The 12,297-nt window shown below is 35.8% G+C and overlaps 1 protein-coding gene across 3 annotated transcripts in view; it reads right to left on the reverse strand.

Annotated features, from left to right (window-relative positions):
- Wdr70 (WD repeat domain 70) overlaps positions 1-12,297 on the reverse strand; it is a 312,490-nt gene that overhangs the window by 273,562 nt on the left and 26,631 nt on the right. For all 3 annotated transcript variants that reach the window (XM_074077580.1, XM_074077579.1, XM_074077581.1), the window contains one exon: positions 8,405-8,600. In XM_074077580.1, coding sequence (XP_073933681.1) covers positions 8,405-8,600 — 196 coding nt within the window. The remainder of the gene's footprint in view (positions 1-8,404; positions 8,601-12,297) is intronic.

Here is a 12,297-nt window from a genome sequence, read left to right on the forward strand (position 1 = left end):
ACTCAACGTGAGAATACAAGGCAGCAAAGTTATGTTCTCACTCAGAACCTCAAACACAGACTGAGGCTGTCACTGATCATCAAAACCACACCATCTTAAAACTGAAAGCCTTCATTTTTAAGAAGGTCAATGTAATTCCTTGAAATCTAGGAAGGCCACTGCAAAGCTACATTCATATTTCCAAATTTTTAAGCTATCTGCTTCACCCACCACCTCTGCCCTAGTCTTTGAAATACTAGCTGTGCTGTAAATCAGAAAGGAAAAAAAGGAAAAATGGAATTATAAATAAGGAATTCCCTACTCCCATTTTGTCTCCCTTCTAAAGGTTTCAGGTAAGCCACAAACAATACTAACAAACTTTGCATTACCCAGTAGTGTGCAATTTTAAAATTGAAACAGTTGTTATACATCCCTAACAGCCTTGCCTTGACCTCCATATAATTCTAGCAGTATTTTCTTTTTACTTTGTTTACAAAAGAGAAAGACTGGCCTCCGAAAAGAACCAATATATACAATCCTATAAAAACCAGAAAGCTCCTACTCAGTCTCCTGATATACTTGACTAACAGCTGTGAATGCTAAAACAAAAAATAATAATAATAATAAAAGGAACTCTTCAAAGGTCACTCTAATTCCATTCCTCTTGAAAGTATTTTTTCATGCCTCTGGATTTGATCTCATCACACTCATATTCCCACTAGCAAGAAAACTTAGCCACGTTTCACCAAAATAACTGTACTTGCATACATCTGGATCTTAACTATAGCAATGTATTTCCTGCTTATATATTTCCTGTTTCCCTTCTCTGTTCACCAGCATCCTATCAGCCTTGCTTGCAAGTCCCTAATTGCTCAATACATCATAATAAAATACCACAGACTAGGTGACTTAAACAACAGAAATTTATTTTCTCACAGTCTGGACTCAAGGTACTACCAAATTTGGCTTCTGGTGAGACCTGTCTTCTTTGTAAACAGACACCTGCTGTGTCCTAATACAGCCATTCCTCCTTACCTTGGGAGGAGGGGTGAGCACACATTTTCTAGTGTCTCATCTGATAAGGACATTAATTCTATGGGATCAGGATCTCATGACCTTGTTTAACATTAATTACTTTACTTCCTTAGAAACATCATCTCCAATTCAGCCACACTGTGGAGATAAGAAAGAGTAATGAAGGAAGTGGATGTGATCAAAGTATATATTCCATATATGCATGTATGGAAATATCACAATGAAACCCCTTTAGATAATTAATACACACTAATAAAAAAGAATGAGGAAAGATGCATTCTCACATTTCATAGTACTCTGAAAATTACCCAAAATAATTACATTTTCTTCATGTATCCACAGGAAGTAATATCCCATAGCACTTCGTGCCTAGACATTTCTGGATGTTTTTTATTATCCATGCATGCTTGAAAATAAAATGCAAATGAGGACTCTACATACATTCAAGAGATCAAATTTATTTGCATTATTCAAATCTACACTCTTTATTAGTTTGTTTTAACAATCTCTGAATCTTCCATTATAATTGTATACTTATATAAGAGAAACGGATATATTCTTTCTGCCAATTTTTGCTTTGCACTGTGAAATACTGTGTTAAAATACACAGAGCTTTTGAACTCAGGGCCTCACTTACCCAGTAAGTGCTCTACCACTTGAGCCACGCCCTTAACCCTGGTATATTCCTCTCTATTCCTTTAACTTTCAACCTTTCTGTGTAATTATATTTAAGGCATGTTATTAATAAAGAGAAAATACCTGAATTCTTCAATTCAGTGTGAGAATTTCAGTCTTATGGGTGGTAAGTTTAGTTCATTAACAGCTATTATAAATACTGATATATCTGTATTCATGCCTACTCTCTTATTTTGCAATATCTACTTATCAATACTTCTGTTTTTTCTCATTTCCTGCCTTTCACTGGGATGACTGAATTTTCTCTAATAAAATATCAATAGAATTGATGCAGTATTATGAAAGTGATATATGATATGATATGATATGAAAGTGACACAGATAATAAGAGTGTAAAGTTTCAGTAGGGAACTCAGAAAGAATAACAAAATCTACTAAGGGCTGGGGATCTAGTTCAGCAGTAACATGCTTGCATAAGGTTCTAGGTTCAATCCCAATCACTAAAAAAATCAATAAATAAACAAATAATCTGCCTTAAAAAATCAAAATAAATCAACTAAAGATAACTCTGCTTTTTATTGGTACTATGTGGTAGCAATTCATGACAATGTCAGTCAAGTGTTTTTTGTGGGATTTTTTTTCCTTTTTTCTTTGGTGTACTTACAGTTAAACTATAGTAATATATGTAAGCTTCAATTAACATTATTTTACGTATCATTTAACTTGGAAAACATCCAAGCTATACAGTCTGCACCACACTCATACACATACACACTCAGCTACACAGGTTTTTCTATATTTTTAATAATTCAAAAATCATTAAACTGTACATTAACAGTAGTTTTATAGCTCTAATCACTGCTGTATAACATGTTCCAGCATTTAAAAAGTAGAAAAATAAGCAATGACAAAAAATATCAATTGCTTTCTAAAAAAAACTAGGAGAAACAGAAAGCAAAAGATGGTAGAACAATTCAAAAGAACCATGTTTGAATGACTCAATTGCCTTCATTAAGAACATTCTAGGAGGATTCCAGATGGCGAATGGAGGGAGGAAGCAGAAAGCATGCTTACTAAAGTAAAAACTTGGAGAGATGCTGGAGATACACCTTGCAGGAAAAACCACAAGAGGCAGCAAAACTCTGACACCTCCACACCCCCAGCCTGCGCATAGCATCCCCACTTCACGTTAAACGGAGAAACCACAAGGGCTCTCACACTGCCAGACACTAGCGCCTAATCTGCTTAGGAGAAGCAGACCACCAGGTGAGCTAAGCAGCACACAGTACTCCCACAAACAACCCTGGGCCAGATCAGCAAGCCCCCTGCACAGACTGACCCCCACCCAGGAAAAAAAAGATAAAGAAACAAACTGAATAATAAACAAGCAGCTAAAAAAAAAAAAAAACAAGACAAGGAGCAAAGAGAGCAGGGCACCCTGAGCTCCAGAGAGTGGGGGATGGGCACTCTCTCATGGAACTGTAAAGAAACAAGTCAGTCGGAGAAGGCAGGTGTGGCACACCGCCCCCAGTGTGCTTAAAGAAAGGAAAGCTTGTAACAGCAGCTAAAGTGTGGCACACTCCACCAGAGACTGGGGGAGGGGCAGTCCCCACAAGAACTGGAAATAAACAAGTCGACTGGAGAAGGCAGGAGTGGCGCCAACTCCCCCAGTGTGCTTGGAGAGGGGAAGGTTTCTAAGAGTAGCTAAAGTGTGGCACATTACACTGGAGACAGGGGGAGGAACACCTCCCATGTGAACTCTAAATAAAAAAAAAAAAGAATGCAAAGTATCAATGAGAATTTTATAGAGATATGGTCAACTGAAATGTGCAGGAGACACTCAAGAAATTCCATGACAACAAAAATAGAGAATTGAGAAAGCACAAGAGCAAATAAAAGAAACTATAAAAGCACTGTATAAACACCAAAGTGAAACAAAGAACATGATAAATAAAGAGATAAATGAACTCAGGACAAAAATAGACAATATTAAAGAGGAAGGGACTCAGGATATGGAAAACCTCAAAAAAAGAAAGAAACCGAAATGCAAAAGAAAATGCAAGGCCCATCCAGCAGATTAGAAGAAGCAGAAGACAGAATCTCAGAACTCAAAGATGAAATGCTAATCAAAGGAAAAACTGAAGAACTATTAGTTAAACTAAAGACCTGTGAAAAGAAACTGCAACACCTTTCTGACTCCATCAAAAGACCAAACCTGAGAATCATGGGCATTGAAGAAGGAGAAGATGCAAGTAAAAGGAATGTCTAATATATTCAATGAAATAATAACAGAAACTTTCCAAATCTGAAAAAACTATGCCCATACAGGTGCAGGAAGCCTCCAGAACTCCAAACAGACCTGAGCAAATTAGAACTACCCTACGGCATATTATCATTAAAACAACAACTACAGAGACCAGAGAAAGAATGCTGAAGGCTGTAAGATAGAAAAAACAAATAACAAACAAAGGTAAACCCATCAAAATCACAGCAGACTTCTCAACAGAAATATTAAAAGCAAGAAGACCTCGGGGTGAGGTTTTCCGGGCACTGAATAAAAATAACTTCAACCCTAGGATACTCTACCTAGCAAAACTATCATTCAAAATAGATGGAGCAATAAAAGTCTTCCATGATAACCAGAAACTAAAATTATATATGACCACAAAGGCACCACAACAAAAGGTTCTTCAAGGGATCCTGCACACAAAAAGTGAAACTCAACATAACCATGAAACAGCAGGCAGTACCAAACGATAGGAAAAGAAAAAGCATGAAAGTAAAGAGTAACCTCGATTTAGGTACAATCAAACCCTCAAACAACTAAGACAACTAAATGACAAGAATCACCACATACCTATCAGTAATAACACTTAATGTTAACGGACTTAACTCACCCATCAAAAGGCACTGTTTGATGAAATGAATTAAAAAGGAAGATCTAACAATTTGTTGCTTACAGGAGACCCATCTCACTGACAGAAATAAGCATAGGCTTAGGATGAAAGGCTGGTAGAAAATTTACCAAGCCAATGGCCCCCGAAAACAGGTAGGAGTAGCAATACTTATCTCTCACAAAGCAGACTTCAAACCTACATTGATCAAATGAGATAAAGAAGGACATTCCATACTAATAAAAGGGGAAATAGACCAAAAGGAAGTAACAATTATCAACCTATATGCACCCAATGTCAACTCACTCAATTTCATCAAAATACCAAGAAGGACATAAAAGCATATATTAACTCCAACACAGTGGTCGTGGGAGACTTTAACACCCCACTATCATCAATAGATAGGTCATCCAAACAAAAATCAATAAAGAAATTATAGATCTAAAACATACCATAGATCAAATGGACCTACTTGATGTCTACAACACACTTGATCCAACTTCTACACAATATACATTCTTCTCAGCAGCCCACAGAACCTTCTCCAAAACAGATCATATCCTAGGACACAAAGCAGCCTCAGCAAATATAAAAAAATAGAAATTATACCATGCATTCTACATGATCACAATGCAATAAAACTAGTAATCAACAACAAAAACAAAGACAAAAAACACGCAAACAGCTGGAAACAGAATAACTCATTACTTAATGAACATTGGGTCATTGATGAAATAAAAGAGAAAATTAAAAGGTTCCTGGAAGTCAATGACCATGAAAACACAACCTACTGGAACCTATAGGACACAGCAAAGGCTATCCTGAGAGGAATGTTTAGAGCCATGAGTGCATACATTAAAAAGACTGAAAGATCTCAAATCAATGACCTAATAATACATCTCAAAACTCCTAGAAAAACAAGGACAAGCAAATCCCAAAACAAATAGAAGGAGAGAAATAATATAAATAAGAGCAGAAATCAACGAAATAGAAACCAAAAAAACCATACAAAGAATTAATGAAACAAAAAGTTGGTTCTTTGAAAAAACAAACAAGATTGACAGACCCTGGCAAACCTGACTAAAATGAGGAGAGATAAAGCCCAAAACAATAACATCAGGAATGCAAAAGGGGAGATAACAACAAACACCATGGAAGTCCAAGAAATCATCAGAGACTACTTTGAGAACCTATATTCAAATAAATTTGAAAATCTTGAAGAAATGGACAGATTTCTAGAAACTTAAGATCATCCAAAACTGAACCAAGAGGACATTAATCACCTGAATAGATCTATAACACAAAATGAAATTGAAGCAGTAATCAAGTCTCCCAAAAAAGAAAAGTCCAGGACCTGATGGATTCTCTGCTGAATTCTATCAGACCTTTAAAGAAGAACTGATACCAAGCTCCTTAAACTGTTCCATGAAATAGAAAGGAAAGGAAAACTGCCTAACACATTTTATGAAGCCAGTATTACACTTATCCCAAAACCAGGCAAAGACACCTCCAAAAAGGAGAACTATAGGCCAATCTCCTTAATGAACATGGATGCAAAAATCCTCAATAAAATAATGACAAACCAAATTCAACAACACATCAAAAAATGCTGACCATCTCTAGCAATAAAGGAAATGCAAATTAAAACCATGCTAAGATTTCACCTCACCCGTTAGAATAGCCATCATTAGCAACACCACTAACAACAGGTGTTGGCGAGGATGCGGGGGGAAAAAGGAACCTTCTTACACTGCTGGTGGGAATGTAAACTAGTACAACCACTCTGAAGAAAAATTTGTAGGCTACTTAAAAAGCTAAACATTGATCTACCATTTGATTGAGCAATACCACTTTTGGGGATATACCCAAAAGACTGTGACACAGGTTACTCCAGAGGCACCTGCACACCCATGTTTACTGCAGCACTATTCACAACAGCCAAGTTATGGAAACAGACAAGATGCCCTACTACTGATGAATGGATCAAGAAAATGTGGTATCTATACACAGTGGAATTTTATGCCATGAAGAAGAACGAAATGTTATCATTCGCTGGTAAATGGATGGAATTGGAGAACATCATTCTGAGTGAGGTTAGCCTGGCCCAAAAGACCAAAAATCGTATGTTCTCCCTCATATGCGGACATTAGATCAAGGGCAAATACAAGAAGGGGACTGGACTTTGATTACATGATAAAGTGAGAGCACACAAGGGAGGTATGAGGATAGGTAAGACACCCAAAAAACTAGGTATCATTTGTTGCCCTCAATGCAGAGAAACTAATGCAGATACATTAAAGCGACAGAGGCCAATAGTAGGAGGGGTCCAGAACTAGAGAAAAGGTTAGTTTGAGAAGAATTAATTTATAAGGTAACACAGATGTACAGGAAAGCAATGCAAGTCAACTGTACTTGAGATAAGCTATCCTTATCTTCTCAACTAGCAAAATCCCTTGGTCCTTCCTATTATTGCTTATACTCTTCTCTTCAACAAAATTCAAGATAAGGATAAAATTGTTTCTGCCTGGTAGTGAGGGAGTAGCAGGGGACAGGGAGGGGGAGGGGGGTTAAGGGAGGTTGCAGGGGGAAGGAGGGAGAAATGACCCAAACATTGTATGAGTAAAAGAAAAAAATAAAAAGTAAAAATAAAAAAAAAAGTAAAAATAAAAAAAAAGAACATTCTAAAGCAAATTGAAAATGAAGAATTTTTCTACTAAAGAGATTTTAGTGAGAGTATTTCAACAGAGGTATTTAAAAGGCTCTATCATTGATATCAAAGGAAAAAGATACAGTCAATGTTATAATTTCTGAAATTTATTATAAAACAAGATTTTCAATGAAATCACCAAATTTATTCTTGCTTCTTGTTTCCTAAGTTGTTTTGGTTTTGTTCTTGGTGGTAATGGTTTGAATCCAGGACACTGTGTTTGCTAAGCAAGCACTCTACTACCACCTTTTTGCTCTAGTTACGTTTGAGATAGGGTCTCACTTTACGCCCAGATAGGCCTCAAACTTCAATCCTCTGGAGTAGCTAGAATGACAGCCCTCATTTCCTAATCTTATGTATGCACACTAATGTGTAGACACACATAAATATACCTACTGTTTCATGTAAAAGAAAAATTTACAAATTTAAAAGCTTTATTTGATCAGTTATACACATAGATTGAAAAATCTGGCATCCTGCATACTGAAGAATAGTCACATTCAAGAATAACAATTTTGATGAAGTCTCTGACAGATTTTAAAAAGGTCATTTTTCTAAGACCTGTTGTTCATTTCTTAATTATCACTGAAAATAATTTGTCACATAGAGAAGTAAAGTGTTTAAAAACTATCTACTCCAGGTACCAAATACACAAAATATGTCATTAGTTTTCTTTATCATTTTTTTCCTTTTTACTAGTTTGGAGGATATTCCTTATTTCTATTCTTTGGGCAATTACTCTTAAAATTATAATTTGCATAGTGACCTTAAACTAATATAAAGGTGATTAGTATCTCTTCACTTTTCCCAAATAATATAAGAATGTCAAAATGAATGAACTCTGATCCCACCCTCCTATCTTCCACTGTAGTGCTGATAATTTTAGATCCACTTTGTTTTTAAATATTCTCAAATTTCATCATCATTAGTTATGCTCAATACACAGTAAACTTAACAAAATGTTATATTAAGTAATTTCATTAAACACATTATTTCTTGCTCTCTATGATTTTTGAGTTGTTTCCTTCTTTCTGAAATCCTATCAAATAAAGGCTATAAGTTTTTTATGTTAATTTATTTTCACTAATGATTAAGATTTATTTTCACTAAGAAAATTGATCTCTACACTAATTTACTCCCAGTGAATACTTACTTCCTCTTCTCCATCTTCTCCTTCATCATCATCATCATCTTCTTCTTCTTCTTCATCAAGAGGTGGAGGTAAAGGACCAAGGATATCCTCCTCCATAAGATTAACTGGTTCTCCTACCATTTTAGGGGGTAAAGGAGGACCAATTAACTCATCAGAAGAAGAATCAGAACTGTCTTCACTTTCACTGCTTGTATCCCTGAAAACATAGAAACAGAAATTTTTTGTCTCTACTACTTTATTCTTTGCCTTTCCAATGTAATGTCTGAAGACAGTACTGTCTTTTCAGGAAATCCTATCACTCATTCATTTAACGAATGAGTTTTTCCAATGTTTTTCAATTTCTGACTCAAACATTAAATATATAACTCAAATATTACTTCACCTTAAGAAAGTATTAAAAAAACTTATCTAATGGCCTTACCTAAACATAAAGTCAAAGATAAAGAGCCACAACAATTATACATTACAGGTTCATTAAGTCATTATCACTCATAAAGAGAAAAGAGAATAGAATATAGAAGAAAAATTCACAATACTAGACCCATAAGAGTGAAAATAACTAAGACAACCATGCCTCTATTAAGTGCATTTTAATCCAATTGCTGTGGTCAAAGGAGCTAATAAATCTAAGGAAGTTAATATTACTCCCCGAATGTTTCAATACAAACCACAAATTATTTATCTGTACTAATCCAAGATTAAATGCAGCCTTCTTGTCTACTCTAGGGCATACCATACTGAGTCCCAGGTGCCAGTGGCTCATTCCTATAATCATAGCTATTTAGGAGGCTGAAATCAGGAGGATCATGGTTCAAGGCCACCCCAGGCAAATAGTTCAAGAGACCCAATAAACAAACAAACAAAACAAAAAACAGAAAGAAAGCAGGAATCTCTACTTTGTTCATTGCAATTTCGTGAGATATATAAGGCAAACAATAACTACTTAAATGGAAAAAATGGGATTTTTCTTTTTGTTTTCATCTAGGTTCAATACTGAAAGGAGTACAGGCTCACATAAATGTTATCCCCACACAAAGAGACTGACAATCCCCCCAAAGATGAGCTGTATTGTCCTCACTCATCATATCCAGCCCCACATGCCTTCTTTCTAATTGGGCAGTTTAAAGTTGTTTCAGCATGAGGGTGTTTGTACACCCTCATGAGGGGTTTCAGGAGAAGGTGTAGCTCCCTCTGCTGGGTCACTTTTCCCACCTTCCCATATGGCTTACCATTTCAGGCTTCCTTGAATTATCATCTCCTCAAAGAAGCCTCAAAGCACACCTTTCTGAACTTTTACACACACCACACCGATTACCAGTATCTTAAAAATCTTAGTTTGTTTACTTTCATTATATACACAATAAATTATCTTATTTGATTGGTTATTTAGTTGTTGACGTATCATCTACCCACTAAAGTAATCCCCCTCTAATATGAGCTCAGTGAGAATGGAGGTCTTATCTGACACACTAACTATAGTATTGTCAGCACCTAAAACAGTACTCAAACCACAGAACATATTCAATGAATAATAGTTAATCAAATAATTTTATATTACACTCTATCTGCCTTGTGATTAAAGCACAAGTTTCCAGCTGAATTTGTTTAGAAGTCACAGACCTTTTTAGCGCAAAATTATTCAAGCCATCACAGCTCTAAAACTTAGGCACTGATCCTTACAGCAATGCTAAGTTAACTGAGCTGATCAATTCAGAAGTTAACATTAAACTGATTTTAACTCAATTGATCCATGTTGATTTCATCTGATTACCCACTAATGTCCACATAAAATCTGGATGGGATACACAAGTTTCTATGCAGCTTCTAATTCCATTTCTGGCTTTTTTGCTTCTAATATGCTCAAGCCAAAAAAATAAAAGAATTTTTAACATATTTTCAATATTCTGAAAAACAAAGTCTACAAAATTATGACCAAAAATATCTCTGATAGAAAACAATTCATTCCATGTTTGAAATACGCCTTGATTCAAAGTGATGCCAAAACACGAACTAGGGCCTGAGACATTGCATGTACTGGATGAGAAAACAGCTAGGAGTCAAATTCCATTTTTTTCTCAATAGATGTATTAAAGAGATTTTAACTAAGCATTAATAATGTTAATAATTGAACAATTGCAACTTAGGAACTAAATTCATAAGCAAAGTTCACTGTTTCTACTATTAATTTTTTAAAAAGAAATGCAAATACTTAAACATTTCCTATCTTGCAAATTGGAATAAATACATCACTATTTCTCTCCTATCCTAAAGCAGTATTTCACAGGAAAAGTGACATATTTCTTGAGGGGCAATTTGTATCCACATAATATGTCTTTAAATCCAAAAGTGGAAATGTGAGATGACTATCTTTATCTAAACCAAATTTCAGTAACACTGCAGATTTTCAAAAAATTATTTATATATTTTACAAAACTGACTCTCAAAACGTCACAAAGCGGGGAGGTGAGGGAGGGTAGAACTAACGTGATAATTATTTACAATATTTAAGTGAGGAAATGAAGAACAGCCAGAAGAGCAATCCCAGACATGAATTCACAGTAGAAGAAACAATCTGTAGCCAAGCGCTGTGGCTCAAGTCTGTAATCTTAGCTATCCTTGGGAGGCTGAGATTTGGAAGAGTGTATATGGGAAGGAAAGAATCTTCTTGCATGCCTAATATAGTTCCTTGTAGTAGGGTTGAGGTGTCCTTTTTCTTTCTGGCTCTCTGTATCCTAGCTCCTTACAATAGCTGCACTACTCTCATGTTGCCCCCTTTATCTTCAAGCCAATTTTAGTGCCTCGTGTCTTTCTCACACTTTGAGTTTCTCAGACCTCTGTCATACTTGTTCTGCATCTTTGCTTTTAAGGGCTCTGTGATTAGAATGGACTGACTAGGACAGTCTTCCTATTTTTTAAATCTGTCAGCTAATTATATCTTCAAAGTCCCTTTGCCATGTACTGGAACATTTTTTTCAGACTCCAGGGATTAAGGTACTGACATTCTTCATTCTGTCTAACACAACAGTGTGTTTCAAAGGGTAGGAATCTAGGTAAATTAGAAGAGGATTTAAAAAAAAAAAAAAGATGCTTTGTTAATGGTACAGGTTGAGCATTCCTAATTCAAAACTCTGAAATTCAAACTTTTTGAGCATATGTCAGGGATCAAAAGTTTTGAATTTCTGCTGGGTGCTGGCGGTTCATGTCTGCAATAAGAGCCACTTGGGCAGCTGAGGTCAGGAGGATCAAAGTTCAAGGCCAGCTTGGACAAACAGTTCAAGAGACTCCCATCTCCAAAATAACCAGAGCAAAATGGACTGTAGGTATGGCTTAAGTGGTAAAGTACCTGCTTGGCAAGCACGAACCCCTAAGTTCAAATCGAGTCCCACCAAAAAAAAAAAAAAAAAAAAGCACAGGTAACAATGATAAATTCTGGACAATACATACCATCCAAAACAGGAAAAACTAAAAATTGACACTTTAAGAAAAGAATGCTACTGAGCAAATGTACCTAATGGTTTTTCTCCAGATGGTTGGCCCAAGTCATTAAAGCTGGCTGTATAAAATTCATATAGAAATCTACTGTCTTGGACTGGAGGTATGGCTCAAGTGGTAGAGCATCTGCTTTATATGCACAAAGCCCTGAGTTCAAATCCTACACACACACACACACACACACACACACACACATACACACACACACACACACACACACACACTCACACACACACACACACACACACAAATCTACCGTTTAAATCAGAGGGCAGAAATCAGGAAAATCCCTGAAAAGAAAACCTTATAAAAAAAAAAAAGAAGAAATAAGTCTAAAAGAAGTGAAGAGAAACTCCACTTTAAGGTACCCTAAAATCATTCAACTTAAATATTTTTCTCTG

Source organism: Castor canadensis, chromosome 6, assembly GCF_047511655.1.
Source record: "Castor canadensis chromosome 6, mCasCan1.hap1v2, whole genome shotgun sequence".
Lineage (NCBI taxonomy): Eukaryota > Metazoa > Chordata > Mammalia > Rodentia > Castoridae > Castor > Castor canadensis.